Source organism: Amblyomma maculatum, chromosome 3, assembly GCF_055883805.1.
Source record: "Amblyomma maculatum isolate TAMU_Amacu chromosome 3, ASM5588380v1, whole genome shotgun sequence".
Taxonomy (NCBI): Eukaryota; Metazoa; Arthropoda; class Arachnida; order Ixodida; family Ixodidae; genus Amblyomma; species Amblyomma maculatum.
The window spans coordinates 157,292,609-157,319,498 of NC_139346.1; the positions used below are offsets into that span (position 1 = coordinate 157,292,609).

Consider the following 26,890-nt stretch of genomic DNA (forward strand, 5'->3'; position numbering starts at 1 on the left):
TCAGGTGCACAAAGCTACATCTATTCTAAGAGCAATTCAAGGTACTCACAAGTTTGTTTGCACTTTACTTTCAAGTTAGCACAGCTGAATGCAGCAACGGAAAGGTCTTCAAAAAAAGGTCTTCAAACGGAAAGGTCTTCTTCAACTCTGCCCATCAACCAAAACTAAATATGGGCTACAGCAAGTCGGCTTGAAGTGATTTGTTCATACAAGGCAAGGGTCACTTACTATTGACTGTGCTGTTGCCGGTGTATTTATCAAAGGATGATGACAGCAGGAGGCTGTCCTTGACAAAGACTGCTTTGGTTGATCCAAGGTCATGTGGGTGGTTCTTGAGGTAGTCAATTCTCCCTGGTGGCGCAAAAAGGATTTGACTTACTACTGTATGCAGAGCATTGCCTAAGCTAACGCTTGCATTCGTTACCAATCTATCCACTTACAAGCTTTTGTTTTTAGTACGTACCAGCCACAAGTCATCGCACGTGTTCAAATTCAGTGACACATACAAGATTATTTGCCAACATCACCATGGTTTCATTCACCAATCATTACTCACTAATCGATCAGCCAATTAACCACCTCCAATCTATCAACCAATATGGTGTATATCATATACATTCCATACAAGGTGTCTGTCGTTTCTCCAGCATCTCTCCCGACTCTACATTCAACATAGACATGCAGTTTGATGATGATGCACTAGAATGCGGAGGCGCCATCTATCTTGGTGAACACGTATTGTGTCTTTATATCTGGTGGCTGCCGTATCGCATGGCGGCACCACTGAAATGTTTGCTCCAGCCTTGAAAGCTTTCTCTCAAACCGGGATAAGGCGATGGCTTTTCAGTGCAACAAACCCAGCATGCTTCACGTAACAAGGTATCACATGCAACGCCTGGTTTTGCATACCAAACTCACATATATAATGCAGTTGCGCACGCACGCACACACGCACGCACGCACGCACGCGCACACACACACACACACACACAACTTTCACGCAAATATGCATCTCAAATAGAATGCTAAAGGTATTTTCAAGTCACTCAACTCCAGGTTGCCTGGATGTTGTTTGTGCTGCAGTGATACACCTTGCTCAAGCAATACGTACATGTACCTACATTTTTACCTTTACACCCAGTCCAATCAAAACCAAGGCTGTGCTAAGATGATCATCTATTGTTGACTATGCACAAGGCCACCACTAAGCCCACAATACGCGTTGTGTATTGATGCGGTGCTCAAAGACTGTGTGCTGAAGTTATTAGTTGATGTGTGTTCTTTCTGTCTCTTGTGTCTTAGGAAGCGCTAGCAAATATGATGAAGAGCACAGCTGCGACAAGACGGCATAGTACTATTAGGGCGATAGTTCTACTTAGCGCACAAGCCGAATTTCAAGTCGTGCCAGGCGTTTGATTTTCAGCCAACCTCAAAGCCAAACCACAATAACATCAATGTTGACCCATGACTTTGGCCTTAAGTGGCGTCATCTAAAACAACACTCTCAGTTAATCGCATGATTCATGACATCAAGCGATCGCGTGACCAGTGTCTTCACCTCGCCAGTCGTGGATCAGAAGCCAAACACATCAGATTGAAAACGAGTGTTTTGTCCGAATCACATACACAGCACAACCATAGCAAAACCTACACCATAACCACAAGGAGCTATCACTCGACTTTTGGTTTAACAGAGTTGAACCACTGATAATTTTATATTTGTTGCACTATTACTAGGAGGCGCCTGTCCCACCTGCTGAACTTAAGAAGGCACTAAGATTTTAGAATATTGGAAATATAGAAACGTTCCTACTCTGCCTCACTGGTGAAGGAATGCACAGAAACGAGAATGCAACTGCCAGCACTGCGCAGGAAAACTTGGCCACATTAGATTGGACATGAATACACCTACTGCAATACCTTAAGGTGCCAGTAAGGCTCAAAACGAATTTTTTTTGGCATGAGTTTCAAAACCTTTCAAAACTTGCTAAAAATTTCAGTCTCCTTCCATTAAATTTTCCCCTTAACACTCGTAAAACTCAGCCCCTGGGACGCTATGCTCTCAAAGACCTCCAATGGCATTTTCACTCTTAACGAAACACTGCAAGCAAAAAAGTTCTGCGGAAATCGCTTGCCTAGACTTTCAAAGAGTGCATTATTTTCTGACAAGGGAAAGATGGGAGCAATGAATCGCCTACCTGTTGCCCAGTCAATGACTTTGATGTACGCGCTGTCCCGGGCCACAAATATTTTGGAGGCATCCACTGCCAGGCAGTTCAGCTGACAGCCTTCACGCATGACCGCGTCGTGCACTTGCACAGCACACAGCTCGTTTGACAGCCACTGCCACACCTTCAAGCTGCCGTCGGAGGAGGCGGTGAATACAGTGCCTGTCCTGTCAACCTGGAAAATAAAGAAAAATAGTCAGGACCTTGCAAGCCACACATGCTTGAAGAAGTATTGAGAAAGCATGGGAATGAGAATAATGAAGCAAGAAAATAAGGTCATTAGCAAAGCGTGCTCTTCTGAAGAATTCTTACGATACATAAAACCCAAGAAAGATCAGACATCTCCCTACAGATATATGTTCAACACTGCACAGCAGTTATACAGCAGGCTTCCAAAGTTGCTTTGTCTGAACATGATAACATCATCAGCAACTTATAACATGAAGAAGCCACTACATTCACACACGAACTCCACTCTATGAAAAGCAAAACTACATAAAAAAGTGGTATAATTCCTAATACTCTCAGGAATTGCTCAATATCAGGCTATTCGAAGTTTGCATTGATACAAACACTTGCCGTCTGCTAAAGGTAATGGAAATGTGTAGCAATGGCTTTCACTACCACTTCTCATTTGAAAGGGTTGTGAACAGCTCATGCTCTTGCACAGCATTTTGGGAATGCGACAGTGATGAAGATGATAGATTTTATTGGCACAAAGGCAGCTTTGGCCGAAGAGCACCATGACATAAGGTATTTTTATTCACTTAAGGTGGGTTCTCCAAGCAGTTCACCCTATACTTAAGCCAAGTAGGAGGCCAGGGGGAAACTTGTACTCTTTGCACCACCGGTGGATACCCATTGGCGGCAGTGGGAATTGAACACCAATCATCCCGCATGCAACAAGGATGTTCAAATCACTTTTCCACCACTGCAGTATGAACATGCATCACACTCCGAATGCAGATTTTAAGGCATGCACTGAGTGGTGAGTCGCAAATGCAAAACAAATGGCTAAAAGAGGTTACACAGTTTTTGGAGTCCTATGCAGACCACTGCTCAAAGTAGGTCGCCACACACTTTGAATTTGCTTTCAGTCGGCCAACACATCGGCATGACATAACTGGAGGCATGGACATTCTTAGAAAGACATGGGCACGCACAGCTATCTCCAACCAAGTATACGCATTGTGGTCTGCTTCAAAAATATATGCTGTTCCAACACTATAATATAGTGCTTTTGCCTCTACTTTTGTTTTTTACATCCTTGTTGAAAGCATGCTTGTGTTTGTTTTTATAAACATCCACAGTACGCACCCATATAGACACAATTGCACCGTCGTGACCGATGACAGAGCTGAGTGGAGCACCTTTTGCCAAGTCCCACACTTCCAGTTTGCCTCCCTCTAGAAAGCAAGAACACCTCGTTCAATCCTTACAATTAGAGCAAGACTGAAATTTTTAAATTATGACAAGAAAAGAACAAGGAGGCAACATGTCACTGACCTGTTCCAACCACGATGTGGCAGTCTTCAGTAATTGCCCCTAAAGCTGTAATAGCGTTGTAGGTGTACATGGACTTCAGTAGTCTCCCTGCAAGGCCAGTACAGAAATACAATGGCACCACTGAGGAAACTTGATTTAAATGCTATGTGTCAGTGTAAAACATGCGCCCTTGATACAAACCCTGTTGATACAAATATCAGGATGACAAGAATATGTAAAATTCCACGGCCAGAGTTCATTGTGTACAATGTGCAGAATTTTGGATGTTAAGAATAATCTCCCGTACAATTACAGATGATTCTAATATGTGAACCACTACCACAGCCTTGAGCACTACGCACTGCCTGTGCAAGAAGCAGTTGGCAGCAGTGCATGCGGCTGGCGTGGTATTTTTTTCTATAATTATAAAAATCAAGTAGATTATCTCTGAAGGCTCACAAAGAACAGACTTATATGCATTATTTTTATAAAGGCTACGGGGAAAGATGAATCTGCAGCGTGTCGTAGTGTTGTCATATCTGGTCAGAAAAAACGTGTGTGCAAAACACTGTACTTGGGGACAGTTTTTTGTGGTGATGCCGCCAAGGCTACGGGCTGTGGGCCTTTGTCACGTTGTTACTACCCAAAAATGTTCAAGCATACCTGGCCTCAGTTACAATTTCGGTTTCAGTCCTAATCCACAAACGCTGCAAAGTGTACAGAAACCAGCGGGGAGATTAAACAGGTGTGGCCCAGCAACACTATGCAGGGTTGCCAAAAGGTGTTGCAGCCATAGCATGTGCACAGCAAGTTATACTTGAGATGTACTAGTTGGTATTGCAGTATTTGTTTTATTTATTATTAGTACCTCAAATGCCCCTGGTGAGGGGTATTACATGAGGGATGGAATAATGTTCTTAAATGATACGTAACTAATAATGAAAGTTATAATCTTGAAGTAATTATGGCGTTAATAATTCCAGAATGGTATGATACTCCAGAGCAGGATTCATGAGACATTTGAAAGGATGGTATTCTGTTGTGAAGTTAAATGATGCATGTCTACTCTGTAGCATTCCCTGCATATCCACAGAAAACTTTACCCCCAGTGTAGGCATGCGTGTTGTGCGCAGCACATCAAAAAAAATTAAAATCAAACACCATTTGCTAGATTTAGGCTGTACAATGCTAACTCCATGCAGCACACTCATAAATAAGCAGCCTCTCTGAAGCCTAGCAGCCATAATAAAATTTCACTTTCTTAGTCTCGCAGCATAACAACCTGCATGCTCTGGACAACTCTGGTGAGCTCTGCACATGATTCTTTTACCAACAACATAGCGACAGGCTCAAGGTTAGCATCAGTATTTGCAGCACAACACTACAGTCAGTATAAAGCGTTCTATAACGAGTTATACTTCACCTTCGAGGGCAAGCCAAACATTCAGGCAGGCATCAGAAGAACCGCTGACAGCAAGCCGGTATGTTGAAGTACACCCCATGCGAAAGCACACGGCCTCCGTCTGTTCTGAAGAGAGCAGCAGGACAGCATTGACGGAAGACATGTGGCCACGAAGACTACACAGCTCTCTGCCAGCCTGCACACTCCACACTCGCAGTGTGGTGTCATCACTGAATGGGATAACAAAAGACTTCTGTCAGTTCAAAGCATCAAAAAATGTGCAAAACAAGCATGTAGACAAGAATTACCAAATGTAATGTGCAGTTTCTATTACTCACTCATTGTGCGGCCTCTTTGTGCATCTCATGCACTGCTTTTTTTTGTCAAGTTTTATAAGCTATTAACTGTAGAGTGTGGAGTGGCTGCACAGCTCCATTGAAAGAAAGGCGCATATCACAGATGCTGCCACAGTGGTCGTCACTGAGCAGTGTTGTATGTACAACTACGTGTTACTCTGGACTGGGCAATCATGTGTAGCTCACGTGCCTTTAACATTGGCCTCTCTCTGTTCACATCAGTCACCCCTCAGCCTTTACGGACAGCAGACACATACGCACGGTGCTCCTTAGACTTGGGCTTTGAGTTGCTCACCGCATTGCAAAGCACCTTGTGTTCATCTCTGCATCTTAACGAGCGCTCACCTTCAAGCATACTTCCTTACTCTTCAATTACCTTTTTTATCACCTTGGAGACCATTTTTAAGCAGTGCTACTACACATATTTTGCATTTAATTTAACTACGCAAATCAGCAATAATTTTTTTCTCGAAACATTGGTGCCTCGCCTAAAGCCGTATTATAACTGTAATACATATACATACATATTTTTCCATTTTCGTGAGACCCCAAGCTCCCCCTTTGCATTATACGTGCAAATATACAAATATGTACCCATGTCAAGGTGAGGGGAATAAGAAAAAAGTGCACGAACAAACTTCACAGCAAGACTGCAATGTAATAAAGTAAGGACGATCAAAAACTTCACCTTGCAGACACGACGAGATTCTGGTCAATGGCCACAGAGCGTACAGTATCATTGTGACCTAGAAGCATCGTACAAGTGAAGTTTGCTTTCTTGAGCCTCCTGTAGTGCAAAAGCCATTTTTCCGAAGGAGAGCCGGCGGGCATAGCAGGCACTGCTGCAGTGATGAGCGGACGTACATAAGCTACAAAGAAAGAGGAGAACACAGCAGGAGGCTATATGTAGCTCATAACTTCACAATTTCCGTGCGCAATATTTCGCTGAGCAAACTGTGATAAGGCTTCATCACGTGATCACTTCAAGGAATAGGTCGGAGTGTGCAAGAGAAGTTCAACACACATGCTTAACAAAGTGCAATATTATTTTTTGTGACATTCAAATGCAATCCTACAGTCACAAAGTGCTCAGCAAACAAAGCATTAACAGGCACAGCCAAAACACTTCCAGTGCATTAGTAAAACAAGGAAGGAAGGAAGGAAGGGGCAACCTTTGGAGACAAATGAAAGCTTTCATGGAAGGTAGTTTAGAGCCCCTTAATGTCTTCTTAAGCCTAACAAATTATGCCTAATCTTTCACGCATATTGCGTAAAGGGTAGGCATGTCTAAACTCACAGAGAAGCATTTGTAGCCTGCAGGCGATTCCCGTGCACCATGGCTGGGCAACATGGACATAAGCATATGTCAGGTCACTCTTCGTGCACTAACTCACTAAATTGTAGGTGCTGTAGGCGTAAGTGCCCAACCATAACCTGCGAGCTGTTGCCCAAGGTTGACTCACAAGAGCAGAGAAGCCTCTACATTTCTGCATGTTCTATTCCTTTTTCTATCCACTTTTATCTGACTTCTATCCTCTTTCTCTCTAAGATACCCAAAAGTACAAGTATCGGCAGGTTTTCCTACCATACAGCCATTCACATTGATGTTAGCTAGACCTCAGCAGTTTCAAGTGATCAGATTTTATCTGCACATTTACCTCCTGTTTGCAGTGGTTTGTTGGTGCCGTTTTGCTGCTATTCAAACAATTACAAATGTTTTTTCATCTTTTTTTTTTTTAATGTCTGTGCACTTTTAGTCTTTTTTTCCAGCCTTTCAGGTTAGTGACAATGCAAGCCCTGTCTGCCGGTTTGTTATTTTTGTTGAGCATTTCACACAGTGCTTTAACACTAGCTTCTTACCTGTTGCAGACTCTATGGCTACAGGTACTTCACATGGATGCACTATCGCTCAAGAAAAGGAAAAAAAAGAGACAGAAAGAAAAAGTATTGATTGCTCTTTCGTCACATAAGCTTAAACATATTACAGCTTACTTTTCAACACCTATGATGATTTTAAAACATTACAAAATTTGCAACCTACGCGGGGATGACGGCTCAAGACAGGACTCCATTACTGCAGGAGCAAAACGCTTCTTGTGTCGACTCCTACTTTTCCTTTGCTTAGCTGGAAAGTACCAAAGTCCCGTTAGTCGCTGAAAGCTGAAACAATAAATTCAAAGCAGCAAAGTACAAATCCCTGGCATAAACAATTGCCCGCTGCTAGATATGATCACTACAACACATTGCGATGCAAGAAAGACATGCAAATAATGTGCTGATGCCAACCTGAGCACCGTTTCCTCCCTTGTGAGCAAGGGGAAGGTGACTCCCTTGACATTGGGGCCTGAATGTCTTCGGGATCAGATGACTCAAGGTCATTGTAAGGGTCAAAGACTTCAGTCGTCTGGACTTCGTTGTACTCATTCTGGCACTCCTCTTTAAATGCATTATTCCTGCAAACCGGTTAAGGAAATGTAAACTAATGAATAGAGTACCGCTTTGCACATACGTTTTGCACACATGGACATGCCTACGCTGCCTTCATAAGCATGATTTCAGAGTGGTCAGACATTATTCCCACCAAAAGTAACTTGCTAGGCGAAATCAAAGAAATGGTCAGAGTCATGTTGCAGTCACTGATGCATGTGGCAGCTGATGCATAGCCATCGACATCCTTATTTTCAAGAAAGATGAGATATGTGAAAAATTATCACAGGACAACATAGTCACATTTGCAGCAGTTCAAAATCTGCCAGAGGTGTAGAAGATTTAGCCTCAAGACTGATTACTAGTCACATTTACACAAAAATGACCATGGTGCATTGCAGTGTTTCCTAACGTATCTTGCAGAAGCGACATGCAACTGTTCACGTGTACCACATGGGTCTGGCAGAAGGGGGGCCATCTACGCCACCTCGAGCAGAGTCTGCTCTATTATCAATGCATAAGCATTAAGTGTCTATGTTTGAGTTTTGCATCCCCAAAAGTTGTGTACATGATTTCGTTGTAGCCAAATGAGTTACCAAAAAACGAATTATTGTGCTAGATAGAGAATGAAAAAATCTTGTCTGAGAAATCATATGGGCAAAATTGAGTAATTAAGTTATTAATTATAGCCAAAAAAAGTCAATCAGACGTCAAAATAACTAGGTAGAGTAATGGCAAAGTCCTGATGTGACGTCACACTTCCGGTCACGTGATGTATGGTAGGGTCACATAAAGTGTGATGTGTCTGCATGTATGTCACGTGACTGGATGTTGGGCGTTTGAGAGAAAAAAACAGAGATAAAATGAGTAAAATTGATCAGAACATGTGTAAAGTGTCTTTAATCGAAGAAAAAGAAAAAAATTCCGAGAGCACTACAGAAGTGGAGAAATGTGAAAACCTGAGCATTGCTGCTGCACATGGTACACAGCGCGCCTTGTCAAACACAACCAGCATTCCCTTGTATGCATAAAAGTTCATCGGAATTCTATAATTGGTTTAAAGGAAATAAAAGGTGCAGTATCTGTCACTTGCGAAATCTTGCCGACACATTTTGCGGATAAATCTCATTGATGCGAGATTTCCACCATGAGCCTAGAAAGGCTTTCACTTTAAAAAATAAAATAACATGTGCAGGTTGCTATACAATGCCGTCAACGACGCAGCTGCTGTCATAATTTCCCTAGTGTGAAATCTCTACAAGGGGCACGCAGCAGCAATGCTATAACCAATACTCTGCAACCAATTTTCGGAACCAATAACCAATTTTTGGAACAGAAGGGAGCCTACAAACTTGTTTCCATTCACCGCGAGAGTCAATTTGCCCTTCTTAACCTACGCCTGCCTAGCAGATCAATGCGATGAGCTATCTTGGCACATTTCCTCTATTTACACAAGTGTGACACAGCAGACAGATGATATGATGCGCTGCTGTTGCATGCAAAATGCTGCTAGTGAATCGTAATAAAGGCAACATGGGAGAACAGCACATAGAAATGTTGACCGAGCAGGAGTAAATTCATTTTTCACAGGTCTACCCTTTCTCCTTTTGCATAGCATCCCTAACCTTCATCCTAAAATTACTATTATCAGGAAACTGCCACATTACTTGCTGTCCAGTTCAAGAATAGCATTCCTAAACTCATATCTATATATGATTTGTTGTCTTTTTTAAACTTACAGACTGTCTCAGCAAAACTACAAGATAAAAAGAGAACACTGGGATATACATCCATGGTTTGCTGAAAAAAAAGTGAAATGTACTGACTAGAACACATTAAGGCAGTAAACTATAAGCTACAAGGCCGTAAAATAGAAACGTGGAATGCCCACAAGTGACAAAATTGCTCACTGTCACTCAATAAACCCTATCTGCCTCTCTGAAAGAATATGGGCATCTAAATAGTGAAGACCTACCTAAATGAGTTGTCAGAGGTGCTTCTGCTTCCATCAGCTGCATTTGATGTCTCTGTCTGAGATGTCGATGTATCCGCAACACCAGTCATAGTGGCCTGTTAGACCTTGTCCTCATTATAGATTATCACTCATCCCTCTCAATTTCTTGCATGTACCCTAAGTGACAGGTAATGATGTGACAGGTAATGATTTATGAGAGAAAAATCGTTGATATTTTCTGATTCAGTGAAAAGTGAAAAATGGGCGAAACAATTCAATGCACTAATTGATGTGATAACCTTCTATAGTATATGCAACAGGATATCAACACAAATGTTGCTCGAGTACATGATGCCATAGAATACAGGAAAAAAATTCTCATTGTAGTTAGCACACAAATAATATATGGGATTAACGGGTGGCTATCAAGTCCATGATGCCACAGAATAGAGGCAAAAAATTCTGACTGTGGTGAGCACACAAATACTATATGTGATTAATGGGTGGCTATCATGACTGTCTAGCACACAGGCATGACTAAAAGCTATTCCTGAGTGCAATCAGCTTTCGTCATTTCACAAGAGACACTCGCACAAGGTGTGCAGTCCAACAGTAAGCAGCTTTGTGAATAAGCAAAGTCTGTTTACGCATACAGAGTTACTGGGATTAACTGTTGGTGTTATGGGATGGCTGCAAACATATAACGTTTCAACATTATATTTCCTGAAGCGCGAAGAAAAAAGTTTCATTTCTTTGCAGGAGGTTTAAAGCAATTGAAGGGGAAAAAAAGAAAGATGTTTAATTTTAAAGGAAGGAAATGTACCCTCAATGCAACTGTTAATATTCCAGTTTACCAGAGTGCAAATTTTACCATGTGTAACAGATGCACCTCCCAAATTAGCACAAATGTTTTGTTAAAGAAAAGTGCCTTCACTATGCATGCAAAGAAAGTATATGTCATTTGAGCATACAAGGATATCATGCGAGACAATGTCACTGATGTAAACAAACTAATAATAGCCTGCACATTATGTTCTTGTGTAGCTCGGCAATTAGCTGTTTTAGTGCAGTACCTGCATTGCGAGCTGCTTCAATATAGCATGATGGCACAGCTGGTCATGCATTTTGAAAATATGAGCAAAACTGCACCTAATGTCATGAAAGTTTGTAGTTTACTGTAACTTGCCTGTCGTCACATCTATTTGTTGGCACTAGTTAATGAAAAATTGACAGAAAGAATGATGTCCAATGTCCATCAAATTTCTAAAGAACCTCACAGTCTTGAAAAAGAAAAGGGTTCACAGCAATTTTACTATATATGTCAACTTAACGAGGCTGAAGCATTGATGGAAAGTTCAACACTCCTCATTCCCTCCTGGCACATGTAATTTACTAACTTTTTTCCTCCTGAAGCTGATGAACCTATTGAATTCGTATTCCCTTGACTTATTCAATACAAATGGGAAGAGGCTTTTAGCATTAAAAGCATCTATAACTGCTGTTAAATATACAGTATATGAAACTGAACCTTACTGACAATAATGACGTGCTAATCTCAACGTTTATGGCAACCACATAAGAAAATATTGCTTTTTTTTTTGCATCACTTATAACTGAGCCTTACATTTGTTTGAGTTAACTTGCTTCATTTGAACTTGCTTGATTCAAGCTCCTATTTAACTTGAACACTTCTCCCATAAATCGAGCCCCAAATAATTAGAACAAATTTACAGTTCATACAATCATCAACATTCGACAGTACAGAGGTAAGCATATTTTTTTCAGAGCGTCGAAACAGTTGGAAGAAAAATACCGTGAGATCCTATCACAGTTGCATTGTTGCAGTCACAGCGCTGGTAGTCTATTTTTACTTTGTGTAGCTAGGCTGGCAAGGACTGCCTGCGAAAATTATCACAGGCATTAAAATTTGGCATAATTTGCTCTGCTGACCATATTTCTGAAATTTCACCTTTGATCTGTACAAAAGCAATGATATATATTGTCTTGCACGCAAATTTACAGGTTCTGAAGTAGTACAGCAACACTGGGTATGCCTGCAATGATATTCGGTGTTAGCGTTGCAAAATGAGAAAGCATTCAGAATTAGGATGGACTTAGATGCACGCTGAACTGACTTGTAGCAAAGGTGGCTGCTAAAAGCGACCATGAAATAATCTCCGGGCTGGTAGCTCTCATTGATAAAACTGTAAAAAATAATCGTGCAGCGTTAGAAAAAAAAAAAAAAATGAAAATAGGTTTGGTTTGGTTTGTGGAGTTTAGCGTCACAAAGCATAATGAACTGCTCCGGAAATTTCGACTACAGTAGTACACTGTAATTTCGATCACCTGGGGTTCTTTAACGTGCACTGACATCGCGTAGGCGCCGCGAAAATCACGCTGAACACTTGCAGTGCGAGCTAAACATGCATGGTAAACTTGTCTGCTGAGAAACGATCAGAGTTTGGTCGAGGTTGCACTGAAAGACGCGCAGCTAGGTTTCACTGCTACGCTGTATGAAATAAGAGAAAGCATCCTTCAGAACACACGAAAGATATTTACCACGTAAGGGGCGTCTGCTACAGGACATAAGCAAACCGGCATTCATTGCTACGATCGAACTTGCGTCAAGTGCATCGCCGCGTTCGGAACATGCCTCCTCGGCTCTTCGAGTTTCAAACATAAACAATGAGACGAGGAGAATGAAAACACAAAACAAAATGATCGGTGAACTGGTTTTCATCTGCTTTCCTCTTTTCGCTAAGTTCAGCACTTCTCATAACATTTCGGATTTCATAACTATTCGGAACATTTCATAGCAAAGTTTACGTAGCAAGAAACAAATTTAAAATCGCCTAAAATTAAGATTCTTTTATTATTTCATTTTTAATAAAGAAATATTGCGGGTGTCGTCTGTTAGCTACGAATCCACGGTGTGGCCAATCTTTTCAACCTGCTTCCTTGCATGCAGCTAGCGGCTAGCGTTCATTCATACAAACTCGTTCAATAGTATGGACCCGTCTTGTATGCGTGCTGCCGATAGCTTTTAGTCACCATAACTATGGGAGCCTCGGCGAGACTCTTGCATTGAAAATTCATCAGACTTCTTCTCTTAGGTGAGCAGGTCCTCACAGAACCCGCACAAAAGCAATCTGAAGCTTTCGCGCAGCCGCCGCTAAATGTTGCTCTTCACCTTGCGCACGTCGCAAACTTACAAACTAAAACGTTTGTCGAAGTTGTTATGTGCGCGAAAAACTTGAGCAAAGTCGCCAGACGCTCTTCTGAAAACGTCTGATTATAAAGCAGGAGCTGGGGGCTTAATTTGCACAGTGCTCAAGTTCTCGATAGAACGAAAGCTCACGGTAATTTCTTAGCTTCCAAAAGTATGTCATTGCGTTGACTAAACGGGAGTACCTTCAGCACCTTCAGTTCATAGTGAGGCCACAGCGCATCAGAGACGGTACGGAACAGAGACATGTGCTGTTGATGCGCTCTTGACGTCCATGAGAAAAAAAGAATGTTACGTGCACATTGCAGCCTGAACTATTTTTGTATTAGGATAAAAATGAAACTCCTAATCATTATAGTGATCAAGCTTCATTCTGCTAATATTCTGTTCTGTTCCCGCGACTGCCGCGTTTCAGTGGAGACGAAGCCCAAAAAGCTCCCTTGACCTGCATGACGTCGACGCATTTAAAGCATCTTAAAGCCTCTCCGGGGCACAACTCCGGTGTACGAAATTAACCCGGAGCCGCCCACTGGCATCATTGAACTCGAGCCGATCCACCCCGCAATTTTCAGTTAATTTTTTGTTCTGTGCTCGTCTTTCATTGCTTCCTTCCCTCCTCAAAGTGACAGTGTCAGACTGACGCTGCTCTGACATTGTTCTTCACTTGATACTTTAGTCACGGACAGTGACTAGTGATCTCAGAGCCTTATTATTTACCAGCGGGATGTGTTTTAAAACACCCACAAGCCCTGTCAAGCTGCTATGCAGCTTTTTAGTCGCCACTCTTTTCCGCAGAATTGCTGCTCATCAAACCACACCATACACGAACCTCCTAAAAGTATGGCCTGCCTGACTTTGTTCAACTGTCCCTTTTTGCAGTTTCTACATGTATTCGAACGAAAGGCACAGAGGCCGCCGAGGTGGCGGTAGAGGTCGGAGCAGAGGATCAGATGATGGGGACAGAGGTGAGCTACCGAAGCGCTTCATGCACCTGTCTGCAGCTTACACAGTACTGAAACTTTAATGCATCCTGCCACTTGTTTTTGACCTAGGTGGACGTGGACGTGGACGTGGTGGACGCCCTCCTCCGGGTCTGAGGGGAAAGGAAATTGGTCTTTGGTTTGCACGCAAAAATCGTGAACGAAGGGATTGGGCCAATGAACACCTGGTAAGTGAAAATATAATTGCAAACTTGTTTTCACATTTCTTTCCCTTAAAAAACACACCTCCAAGAAGTGAGGGGGAGGTGGAACTCGCAACCTCCCAATTTAGAGCAGGACTTGTCCTACCTCGTGTACCTACACTGAGGTAGCGTGTTAAGTAAAGCAGTGAGCAGAGTGCTAACATCTGTGTGTGAAGTCGCAGTGCTTGCTCTTAGTGAATTCCATCATTGGATTTGTAAATCTCCGCCACTGTAACTGGGATAGACATAGTCTTGGCACACCTGCTAAACATTGGACTAGAAATGTTAAGTGTTGGCCCGATAAAAGAAAGGACGGTTTCAGAGCAGACATGGTTTTTTGTGTAGTGTCATGTAGCGCAGCTGTACAGAGGTGGCAGCAGTTGCCTGGACGGAATTTAAGGGAGCAACATTTCAAAACAGATACTGAGCCTCTGCTGGCCCAAGCAGTGATGGTTGGAAGGATCCTGTATGACACACCCATGCTCCAACTATCCAACAATGGCTTGGCTAACCACAAACACCTTTGTTGTGCAATACGACATGCTGTTACCGGTTTACTCAAGCATACTCCTATAGCTGAACTTGAGCATTTAGTCACTCTTCTGCTGCTCACTACTATGGTTTTCAAATCTTAGATGTGTCATCAAATATGGCTGAATATCATCCAAGGGTGCCATATACTATCCTAGGATCAACAGTACAACAATGTTCTGGCTTTATATGCATCACTCTCTTCTCCGGAGATCCTAGTGGTCACACGCCAACCTATACCCCTTATACCCTATGACTTCCCAAGAACTCCTCACTGCCCATCACTAGCAAGAGTGATTTCCTGACACACTTGACACGTACACCTACGCTGCAGTGGCTAAAGACTTCGCTTTTATGGCCTGAGTATGTGACAGCAACCCTTCCCTCTGAGGCACTTATGCCTATGCCTCAGTGTACCTCTTTTTATGCTGAACTCCTCGCAATCTGATGGGCCCTTTCGGGGGGTTCCTTGCACGGGTACTAAGTGAATCTACATCCTCACCAATTTTTCTCAGGCCTGCAGCAAGTTTGCTACTCTATGTTTGTCAGACGCAACTGCTGTGACCATTCAGAGCATCCTCTAATGGCATGAACCAGTGACCAGAAACATTGTCATTTGTCTGTGGGTCTCTAGACAAGTTGGGCTTGCCTTCCCAAATTCTTGGCCCTTTGCACTACATTCGGAGCTGCTAAATCAGTATTGTATGTTTGCAACCACACCCATCCACATTTTATATGCAAGACCTTTCTCGCTCAATGCCAGGAGATCTTAAAAAAGTTCTTTATTTCGCTATCTCCTGGATAGTACTGGCTTTGGAAATGGCACGCTTCAAGATCAAGCCCTACTGCGTGAACTACTACCACTCCCACTGGCAACTGATGTTAACATCTGAATAATATCTGCCAAATATGGCTCCCTTAGTTGCCTGATCACAGCAATATGAAGTATTGATGACCCTGCGAACATAGAAGAGTTTGCCTACTCCTTGTTGCCTCCTTTCATGGCTGTGAACCTTCATTCTTTATTAGGGGACTTTGAACTTAACTCTAGCTGCGATCGAGTGCAGCTGGATGGACATACAAGTCATACATGCACAACCACATTGTTTTTAGCAAAGCAGCTGCTCTACAGCTTCTCTTAATTTGCTCCACAGCGCACTACTGTGTGAACCACCCATTGGTAACGTGTGAAAGAGAGAGCAACATCTTTATTTTGCATCTTATTTAGCACTGAAGGCAACATTGGGAACTGAAATGTTCCATGAATGCTTTGTGAATGTTTGCCTTTATTTCACAGCTTTTTTGTTGTGTCGATAGTTTGTGTGGCAAATGTGCAACATGTAAGGTGCAGCATTGCAGTACACCTTGATTGTAAAACGAATGGCTCCAGTTCACACATATCAAGCATGCCACAATTGACGTTTAAACAAGACAGCATCACTATGACATAAGAACAGCTTAGTGTTGGTGGGAGTCCACTTCAGTTTATGGTCTGCTAACAGTATGTGCAGAGTGGCTTTATAGCAGCCTGTTTTTATGACGTCTTCGTCTTTTGTGTATGCCATGACATATTCAGGAAGAGCACTTCATTCTTTTATTCTTGGAGTGTACATTGGAGCGGACAATTCAATTTTTTCTTTCCCAGCAATATAATGCTTTTTTTAGTATTAGTACTGAGGAGGGTGATTATAATTGTGCATTTGTTTTGTAACATTGCAGAAAGTTGCTGTTTCAATTGATCCACGAATCCAGCAGTCTCTGCAGAGTATCATAAGCAAGATTCGCTCAGAAGAGGGCTGGAGCCATGAGCGCCTGGATTCAATCAATGCAGTCGCAGTGGACTACCTTTCAAATTCTACCCGTTCAACTTCCTCCTACCTGAGGGCTGCAGGCTCAAAACAGAGCTTTGTCCGTGATGCTTCACTAGATGAAAGACTTTGTCGAGATCTTGAAGAGAAGATGCAGTCTAAAGAATACCAAAGGATGCTTGAGTTTAGAAAGCAGTTGCCTGCCTACACAATGAGACAGGTTCGTGTTTCTTGAATGCTTTTTGTGGTGAAAAAGAATGATGACCTTTGAAAATTCTCGTTTGTTTTGAGCACTCACCCCCTGCTTTTATTAGATTTGCCTATGACAGAAAACACCTTTGAAAACAAATTTGCTTAAGGTATACTAGTTCTCTTCGTTCTGTTGCGTTGCAAAAGTAATGTAACACTTTAAAGAAGTCAGACATGCTACTGGGGGTAGTTAATTTATGTAGCACGCTTGTTCTCGATGTTTTCTGCATGCCATCTTTGTGTATTAGGTTGCTTTCTTTTTCATAAATTTTCAACCCTTATATTACTTTCACTGCAGTGCTATTTTGTTGCTACACTAGATTTAGGTGAACTGTTTTGGTAAAATCTGCATTCAAACAGTTTTAACTGATTTCTTTCATTTTATGTTTTTCTATTATGCCTCTGACTTTAGCAAATAGTTGAGCTTGTTGAAGGCAATCAGGTTGTGGTGATCAGTGGAGAGACTGGATCCGGTAAAACCACTCAGGCAAGTTGAGTTTTGTCTTTCTTTTTTCTTTTCTGAGAAATTCAGGCCTAACATATGATGTGAATGATTGAAATTTAGAATCATCAGTCTTTAATGTTGTTTCAAATAGATTGTGCAAGAATTGTTGCTAGGCATTCAACCATACTCTCTGGCTTATAAAAGAGGTATCCTTCAGTTAAATAGTATATGTTATTCATTATATCTGGGTAGCTTACTGTGCATTTTATTATAATATATTATTGTTTTGTTTTATGTACCCTCGTGGGAGTTTACCACATAGTATATTGATGTTGAGGCGGTTCATTTATCATTCTTATATTGTTTGTCCAGGTCCCACAGTTCATACTAGACTCCTACATTGAGAATGGCAAAGGATCTCTCTGCAAAGTGGTCTGCACTCAACCGCGCCGAATCAGTGCAATATCTGTGAGTAGCACTTTATTAATTTTAAATTATGTCTTATTAATGCTTTGTAGTTGTTTGTAAATTCAGTATATTAGAGGAGCTTTTAATCTGTATACAGTAGAACCCCGCTGTAGTAAACTCGGATATAGTAAACTGATACTGAAGTCCCAGTTCATCTTCCATAGACAACTGTACATTTTTGGCCCTTTATAGTAAAAACATTATTGATAAAAATCGATTATAGTAAAGTGCGTCTGGCCGTGGAGACGCCTTCCCACGAATTAAAATCGCCACATGCGCGCTACCTAGAATTGCAAAGCAATTTTTAATGAAAAAAACGAATTAAAATCGCCACATGCGCGCTACCTAGAATTGCAAAGCAATTTTTAATGAAAAAAACAAACAAAAAACACCGAGCTCAATCAGAACAAGCCAACTTTACGTAAGCCTTGGAGCCATGCGGGAAAGCATGCACTACATAGAAAAAAAAGAAAAGCAGTCTACAAGCATGGAAAGAAGGCAGCGCAATCCGTTCAGAATGTAAAGGAGAGTAAAAGTGGAGCGAGAAACAGGGAATGGATAAAATGACTAAACATTCACAGCACTGTGCAGCATGAGGCAGCAGTGACAAGAACTGGAGGCACGGCATGTGCGGTTTTGCAGCACTTGACTGCAGTGCGCATTTCTCATCTATTGCCTTCTCACAGACAGAAACAGCAGGAGATGGCGCCGTGTTCATGCAGCTGCTTTGGTTTTCACATGAAATCAAACTCAGCCGTATTCATAGCCACATTCTCCTCATGCTTAAGTACTTCCACAAGATGTAAACAAAAAACCTTATAACTGAAAAAATGGGACGAACAGGTAATAAGAGAGAGGTAGAAGGTATTTGAGGGTGTTTTTTTCTCATTAAACAACAAGACGTGTTCAGTAAGTGGCCATTTAGTTACCTAACGGGAACTTCAGGATCATGTTATCACCAACCACTGATATAGTAAGACCCTAGTATTGTAAAGATTTTTGCTGGTCCGAGTGACTTTACTATAAAGGGGTTCTACTGTATTGTAATATATTCCTGCCTATGTTGAACCAAGTTGCTTGGAACTGGCATTTTATATTATTGAAACTCGGCCAATGTTAAGCCATTTTTTTTCCACGCAACTTTTGCTTAGCTCTGACTAAAACACTGTAATTTTTTACTCAGCACTGGCAAATTCATAGGGCTATAGATGCCTGTCATAAGGCTTAGTTACTGTTAGACTCCTTTTGTTTGCTAAAACGAGTTTCGCTTTGTGTAGTCTCGGCCATTTTAGTTTTTTCGATGCATATATTGAGTATGTAGTACTTTCTACACAAGTGTATTTTTTTTTCTTTTCAGATGCAGTGTTTTCTTCTCTGTTCTGTACAAAAAGTTTTATTATGGAAGATATTTAATTGCAGTCTGCGTAGAGTACTTTGTTTTACTTTTGATGGAGTTCTGCCGCAGTTTGCAAAGTGACTGGGTTCTTCGGGCTGGGACCATTCTATACTAGGATACAATTTAAAGAAACAGCAGTCGCTAACTATGGGCAGTGTATCGCGACATGTGTATTACTTTACTGAACAGTAAGCATAATAAGTTTTATGTATGATGATACCAAATGAATAGGGGCGTTGAAATTCTTGAGCTTGTAATTTGGTCCAATGTATAGCAACTAGAAAAGCATTAACAGCAGACTACTATCTGTCACAGTAGAACTGTGTATGGCGGTTACTGCAGACTTGCATAGTATTGAAAATACTATTGAATATCAGTGATTGTACACTGTCATTGATTAACTACTCATACATTGCTGGCATTGCATCACGAGAGGTACATTTATGCTATATTTCCTTTATTTTTGTGTAAGTGCCATCTAATCTTCTATGAAATTTATATTTTCATCAAATATGTATTTTCAAATGCCTGCTAGCAGTGCAGACAGTTCACAAGTTTTGCAAGTATGTTAGGAATGCTAGCTCTTTGATGTCCTTGGTTTTTTGGTGACACCAGGCTCTTATTATTACAAGGCATAGTCTCAGTTCTTCTCATTGTTTATTGGCTATTTTTGTAAAGGTTGCAAATTCTCTTATTAAAGGTGGCAGAACGGGTGGCAGCCGAACGAGGAGAGCGATGTGGGCAGTCGGCCGGTTATCACATCCGCCTGGAATGGTAATCTTGTACAATTTTGCCCTAACATGGCTGTCATTTTGTCTTCTGAAATGTCTGCAGCTCTTTTTTTGCAGTTAAGGTACATAAATGGCAATATTGTAAACAGAGGTTGCAAGGAGAGTAAGATGTTCTGCTATTTGGTCACTTAAACCTGTGATGTCACTATCATCACTTATGATGTCATTGTGCACAATTAAACTTTGTCTCTGGTGAAGCAATTAAGCATGCAACTACCACTGAAGTTCACAATTTTTACAACCTTGTTGCAGGCTGAACACGCCAAACTTAACAGATTGCTATTTAATTGATGCTTTGCCCAGGGAAAAAAGTCTTTGGGAGCGTTTATGAGTTATGATTAATGCGGGCCTAAGTTAGCTAATCCACAAAGAACCTTTTCGAAGCCCCTTGGTACTGGGCAAATACCCCTCAGGACACCATTCAGAGGCACTACTGATTGTACTAAGCAGTACTTGTAAAGACCTTATGTTGCTTTGCTGTTGCCACTGTGGCCTGTAACATGTTAATGCCACTACTACCTGAACCTTGCATTGCTGCTTTGCTTGCACAAATTATGTTCTGCGTCTTAATGGTATTGCTTGTTAACAATGTTATCACTGAATTGAAATCCTAATTCGTAAATTTTGCTCTATATAGTCAAACACAAGTCAAGAAAAAAACAAAAAAAACAGCAGATGCCCCTTAAAGGAGGCCGCTTAGTCAGCGTTGTCGAGCGATTTTCGGGGTGCCGTGGTTAATGCGATTAAGCTGCGATGAGCTCCCTTTCATCTTCCACACTGCTTGTTGTTGTGATGGAGGTCTAAGGGAGATATCTATGACGTCATGATAATCAGTTGACGCTATTGGCTTCAGGGAGTTCCTTTGAGGGGAAAAGCCACGTCTTTTGTAGTTGTGTCCAACTATAGTAACTCTTATGCAGCAGTATGCTGCCTTTGTTAGGCTGAAACAAAGCTCATGTGGTTATATTCATTTTCCGAGACTGATGGCACATCCGCAGCCCCTCACTACCTTCCTTGTAACTAGCATCTCATGGGAAAATGTTCTGCGTCACATGAGCAACTGCATGTCATTTAACTTGTCTGAACGCTTGACAGGCATTTGTTTAATATGTGAAACAAGCAGCCTGGTCTCCTGCATGAATGCTTGTCATGAAAAAGTTGTTTGTTTTGACACATTTGAATTCTATCGCAGTGAGTGCATGCATTGGTATGTGTCTTACAGTAGTTATGGTTTGTTTGTTAGCATCATTGCACACAAAATCATTGTAGCAGTGGATTGATTACATGTACATAGTGAATACAGGTGTAAACTTGGGAATTTGTGTCATCAACGTTTGTTGACTAACATCTAACCCTTCACGGACTGACTTTGTGCATAGTTAATAGTGCTGGGAACTGCCAAGGAACTGTAGCTAATAACATGCTTCTTTGATATTTGAGAGAGGTGTGAGAATATTCAAGAATACTCTAAATTTTTGAATAGCAAATTGAATAATCACGTATTTGTTGAATATTCAAGTGAAATAGTGCATATTCAAAGAAAGAAAAAACTGTTCTTCTAAGTGCATGTTCAAAATAATTCAAAATTAATTGAATTCGTTCTCAAGATTTAGAATACATTTCCAATAATTGGCATAAAGTACAAAGTACAAGCATGCCATAATTTTGTGCTAAGCGGACGTTTCACCACTGCGATGCAGTCCATTTGTGTAGTGGCATTCATGAAAGATTGGGCAGTGCGACAGTGCTTAGACCATTCTGGTATTCTCCCTCATTCCTTTCATTTGTGCTGAGGTATGACTTCTAGCACCGCTGGCAACACTTTGCTGTTTCACATGAGCACAGTAGAAGAACTCCTGTTATAAGAATCTCATGGGGTCATGAGAAATACTCATGCCACTTTCGCATCGCTGGCATTCCGAATTTTAGAAGAAAACTTCGATGAGCTTACAGGACTGAGGGAACAGTGATGGCAGAAAGGAAAGCATTCACATTATGTGTATGGTTCAGCTGGTGTGGTTGCAGCGTTTCTGTATTTTTGTCATTTTTGCAGTTGATCCCTGATGACCAGATTTAATTGTTATAACCAATAATTTGCTAGACAGCATTGTTATAACCAGTTTATTTTAACATAAAGAACATCAAAAGGTTGACGGTGCTGCTTTAGCTTATTGTTATATTCGATACATTGTTCTAAGCGGCATTATTATAAGTGGGCTTGGCTGTAATCTGAAAGAGGCTAAATTGTTACACAGAAGCATGGGAAATGCATTCATGCAGGTCTGTTTATGGCTGACGGGATTTATGTACGGCTGCATGGCCACCGCTCACTGCTCATGATGTGCACCATGTGACTGGCGTTTGCAGTGTCAGCGACATGCAAGCTGTGCCACTGTATCGCATTGTTGTCGAAACGAGGGGAGCTCTTGATGCTTGATTATGATGCTTGATGATTATTTTGTTCAGTTCTTAACTACGTCATTCATATTCTATTTGTTTTCAAAGCTAGCCTGTTCGTATTCGATGGGCTCCTAAAGAAAAAAGCACCATTTGCACACCCATAACTCTTCGTGTTTTGTTTCCTTTTTATTCTTTAGCAGAGCACCTCGGGACCGTGGTTCCATTCTCTTCTGTACCACAGGGATCCTGTTGCAGCAGCTGCAGAGTGACCCGTGAGTTGTGACATGCGATGCTGCAGCCATAATGTATTGCAGAGCATTGTGGCTTCATCTTGGCGAATCTCTTGGCCAGGTACATTCTCAGTGCCTCTCACGTGATTCTGGACGAGGTGCACGAACGAGACCTGCAGACTGATTTTCTCACTGTCATCCTGAAGGACTTGCTCATTGTCAGACCCGACCTTCATGTGATACTCATGAGTGCCACAATCAATGCGGAGCTCTTCACTAGTTACTTTGGCAAGTAGCTTCGTTTTTCCCTCACTGTTTCTGATTATGGCCTTATCCCCCGGTGGTCTTCTGTGGGGAGGGGGGTTTGCATCATTGGTAGGTAAAGTGTGTGAATGATGAATGCAGTGGGTTCATTTCACTGATTTAAATAGCGGGGTATGCTTCTTCTTCTGAGGGAAGCTTGAATGAGTGTTGAAATGAGTTTCACCAAAAGTCCAGAAATGTGTTCTTGTATGCTCTTTGAAAAGACATTTACCATCAAAAAAAAAGAGAAATGCAACTGCTGTGGCTTTCAAATCTTGCAATTAGAGATTATTGCTTTTGAGACTGTTATGTTACCATCTTTTTTCACTTGATATTTTTCATGCTTTAAGCTTGTACATTTTAAGGAACTTTTATATCTTGCTGCTTGTTTATTCATCTTCTTCTGTGTGTGTCATATGTGCTGTATGCTGTTGTCCTTTAGGTAACTGCCCACGGTTAGAAATACCAGGCATTGCTTTTCCTGTTGAAGTGCTCTATCTTGAGGATGTCCTTGAACAGATAAGGTATGTCGTATAACAGTTTTACCTGCTCCTGTAGACAGCTTACATTTGACATGCTTTTGCAATTTGCCTTTGATGCATGGTTTGCTCTTTGTTGTCACTGTTCTGGCATCACAGTGAAGTAGCTAAGTGATTGGAATAACATTGCATTAGTGTTAAGTCATTTACTAACTAGTCATTTCATTTAGTTACTAGTGATGTTTAATGGACTATGGGGCACAAAACTCTACGATGCATGAAAAGTTATCCAGTTGCATAATTAGGATAACTGCCGGTGATCACTTCAGTTGACTACACTACATTACAGGAATAACTTGCATTAGTGTCAAGTCATTTACTAACTAGTCATTTCATTTATTTACTAGTGATGTTTAATGGACTATGGGGCACAAAACTATAGGATGCATGAAAAGTTATCCAGTTGCATAATTAGGATAACTACCGGTGATCATTTCAGTTGACTACACTACATTACAGTATACACGTTTTTGCCTCTCTTTTTCCACCAGTGTCAACTATATATTTGTGGGCAACTTTCTGGGGCTGTACAGCGATGGCTAGATAGGAAGGGAAAGGGGCAGGTTTTTGTCACCTTCCCATGAAGAGTAGGTTACCTTAGCCATACCAGTTCTGCATCGTCTTAACTCTCCACATGATACCACTACACTCCTACTTTGAACAGTACACACCAGGTCACAGTGGCAAAGGCCTGTCTCCTTCCCCTGCCTACCTAGCCCTCTCTGCATAGCCACAGAAAGCTGCCTGTGAATGTACTCGCAGGATCATAATGGGGCTATCAGCATTGGTTGCCACTGATGTATTCTTTCTAATTGATAGTGCCTGCTTCAGTCATAAGAAAAGAAAAAAGATTATGGGACATTGCAAATCTGATGTGACAGTTTTGAATAAATTCTAGAGGCACTTTGGACCACTAAAGTGCCATGAGGTGGAAGCCATTATGGCGCGGTGGATCATAGCCCTCCACTACAGTACCTCAGTCTCCCTCTCGTCTTTCACTCCCAACCGCGTCTCTTCCTTTATGGTGTGGTACGTGTGTCTGCGGAGAATTGTGACAGATACTGCGCCTTTACTATCCTGTAAATCAATTTCAAACGCCACTGATTCTTGCTGTACTAATGCCTCCTGGACATCTGGGTCTGCTTCTGTTTGCTGTGTGGTGCGGCATTCGAAGAAGCGGCAAATGAAAGGCGCCGCACGGATGCCTGGATCGGACGCCTCGCGGGGTCAACTTCGTCCATGCATGAATCGCCTGGTGACGTCATGACAAGTCGTGACGGTACATGGCGCGCCCCTTGTCGAACACAACTAGCATTCCATTGAACGCTTCAAAGTTCACCGGTGTTCTATAATTTGTTTACAGGAAATTAAAGGCGCAGTATCTGTCACTCTCGGAATCCCGCTATCCTCACGGTAGACAAGGGGAATTACGATGAACGCTTCATGATCCAGGGCATGGCACAGCTGGTAAAGCACTTGGCTGGGGGTCCAAGGGATGGAGGATCGATTCCCGGTGGAGACAAGGTTTATTAATTTATTTTTAACTACCTCCTTCGAAAGTGTGACATCCTCTGCCAACAGCCTCTGCCGACAGCTCCTGCTGACAATGATGAGGCATTAAAGGCTTTCGCCTTAAAATGCAGTTGGATTTGCCCCCAGTGAATGCTTTTACCCTAAGCTAAGGCTTCACACATACAACAGAATTTTTCTGAGGCATGTAGGTGAGCACAGGTAGGGTAAAGGTGGCGGAAGGCAGGTGGTGCTTCTTGGAGGCAGCTGGATTTCACACTGTATTCTTGAATTCGATTCTGCCATCATTTTTTTCATTCTGCTGCTATGTGGGCTTGTGGTGGTTTGATGACGTATGGGGCTTCTGGAGTGTGGGATGTGATCGTGGATCAAGGGTAAAGCGTAGCCTCATCATTATGGTGGTGCAGTGGTTTGAGGTATCTGCCTCATATATACGGGAAGCGTGGTGTTCAATATCCAGTATCGTTGGATGTTCACCAGTTTCCGTACAAGCTTTCCCACCTGGCCAGTTGCTAAGTTCTTAGGGGTGAATTGCTTGGAGCACAGGTTTTTTGCCCCCACCTTGACTAGACAAAAACGTTTTTTTTGCCATGGCATTCATTTGCCAAGCTATCCCTGTATTGTTAAAATTTGTCACCATCATCAACACCATGGGTTCTGAAAGCCACAACTAATGAACGTGAGAGACAAATTTCAACATCCTGTTTCATCTGGCAAACCCGGCATAGTTGCTAACTTGAGCAAGTGGACATGCAGAATGAGCAATGGAGTCTTGATAATTTGAGTTTGAGCGTCACTGAAATTTCTTTAAAAATTGGACGCATAATTATTAATTAAACAGAGTGTGATTGGGACTCCCTTAATACATCCAAGATCGGCAGGTCTAAAGTGTCATTTTGCATAAAATGCAAATTCTATTTAATGCGATTCGATTGTAGTAGGTCTTTCTATACTTTCTGGTGAGCTCACTTGCAAGTATGGATTATTTCAAATAGGTAGCTTACCTCAAAAACATGAAGCAGCATTGGCACACTGATAAAAGCAGACTATGATTTTCTCCCTTAACGATTATTCTGGCAAGCTAGTTGGTGTATATGTATTGCCTGATGCAATTATTTTCACAACAATTCTAAAGTTTTGGATCTTTAGGCACAGGTCTTGACCACGTTCGTTTTGGCACATAATTGCATGCTGCTGTAGAGATTGATGCCACATTTGCCTATAAAGTGGGAAGTGATCCCGAGATGAAATGTGCAAGTTCTTCCCTACAAAATGTAGATGGCAGTTTATTGAGCATGGAGCAATGAAAGGTACCTACTGAATCACGTTTCTACCACTCTGGCAGGTACCAAGGAAACAGCGCCTTTTCCGCAGGCAGAGGTGTTCGACATAAAGACAGACAAGAGGCTTTGGGCATGATTGAAGACAGCATGCCATTTATACGCAGCCTCGAAGGAAAGTGAGTCTGTTGCTCTGGAAAGGTGGTTTGTGCCCAGGGCTTGTCTCTCTTTTGTTAATGGATGTTGTTTAATGATTTGCTTGTTCACAGCATTTTAATTTTTTTGGTTTGTCACGTGCGTTTGTGTTTTGCCTGTCACACCTTCAGGCAGGCAGGAAGGAGGGCTAGGTGCCTCTGTAACAGGCCGTCAACGTCAGCCCTTTTATCCATATCTTTTCCATGCAGAGCTAATGGGTGTTCTTGTGCATCTGAAAATCAGCATAGAACTGTAAAGCAAAGGAGGAAATGATTGCTCAGGTGCCAGGCACACTATCCTTGTTTGATTTTCTTCGTGCTATTATAGTGAGACTTTTGATGCATGCTCTGTATCTCAGTGTGCTGATACGTTTTGCTACGTGATGTAAAGATTATTGCGCAAATGCGTAGCTTTATTCGAGCAGACAATTAAAAAAAAGAAAAAAAAATGATGCCTACACTGAT

At 41.8% G+C, this 26,890-nt stretch overlaps 2 protein-coding genes across 10 annotated transcripts in view; one reads left to right on the forward strand and one right to left on the reverse strand.

The window, feature by feature from the left end:
* Positions 1–26,890, reverse strand: part of LOC146196598 (uncharacterized) — a 65,064-nt gene that overhangs the window by 3,831 nt on the left and 34,343 nt on the right. Inside the window, exons 1-11 of one of the 9 annotated variants that reach the window (XM_084598362.1) lie at positions 12,412–12,555; positions 9,874–10,029; positions 7,758–7,924; positions 7,513–7,596; positions 7,332–7,373; positions 6,160–6,340; positions 5,137–5,345; positions 3,735–3,821; positions 3,546–3,634; positions 2,199–2,403; positions 229–351 (exon numbers count right to left, since the gene is read on the reverse strand). In XM_084598362.1, the coding sequence (XP_084454488.1) occupies positions 229–351; positions 2,199–2,403; positions 3,546–3,634; positions 3,735–3,821; positions 5,137–5,345; positions 6,160–6,340; positions 7,332–7,373; positions 7,513–7,596; positions 7,758–7,924; positions 9,874–9,962 (1,276 nt within the window). In that variant the 5' untranslated portion in view covers positions 9,963–10,029; positions 12,412–12,555. Of the gene's footprint in view, positions 1–228; positions 352–2,198; positions 2,404–3,545; positions 3,635–3,734; positions 3,822–5,136; positions 5,346–6,159; positions 6,341–7,331; positions 7,374–7,512; positions 7,632–7,757; positions 7,925–9,873; positions 10,030–12,411; positions 12,556–26,890 lie in introns of those variants that run through there. The other 8 variants (XM_084598368.1, XM_084598363.1, XM_084598366.1 and 5 more) reach the window with 8 other exon arrangements.
* Positions 12,819–26,890, forward strand: part of LOC146196599 (ATP-dependent DNA/RNA helicase DHX36-like) — a 38,188-nt gene continuing 24,116 nt past the window's right edge. The window contains exons 1-11 of the mRNA XM_084598361.1: positions 12,819–12,965; positions 13,958–14,043; positions 14,131–14,246; positions 16,512–16,820; positions 17,262–17,336; positions 17,667–17,762; positions 19,859–19,932; positions 22,547–22,621; positions 22,701–22,867; positions 23,325–23,406; positions 26,297–26,410. Of these exons, the coding sequence (XP_084454487.1) occupies positions 13,965–14,043; positions 14,131–14,246; positions 16,512–16,820; positions 17,262–17,336; positions 17,667–17,762; positions 19,859–19,932; positions 22,547–22,621; positions 22,701–22,867; positions 23,325–23,406; positions 26,297–26,410 (1,187 nt within the window). The 5' untranslated portion in view covers positions 12,819–12,965; positions 13,958–13,964. The remainder of the gene's footprint in view (positions 12,966–13,957; positions 14,044–14,130; positions 14,247–16,511; positions 16,821–17,261; positions 17,337–17,666; positions 17,763–19,858; positions 19,933–22,546; positions 22,622–22,700; positions 22,868–23,324; positions 23,407–26,296; positions 26,411–26,890) is intronic.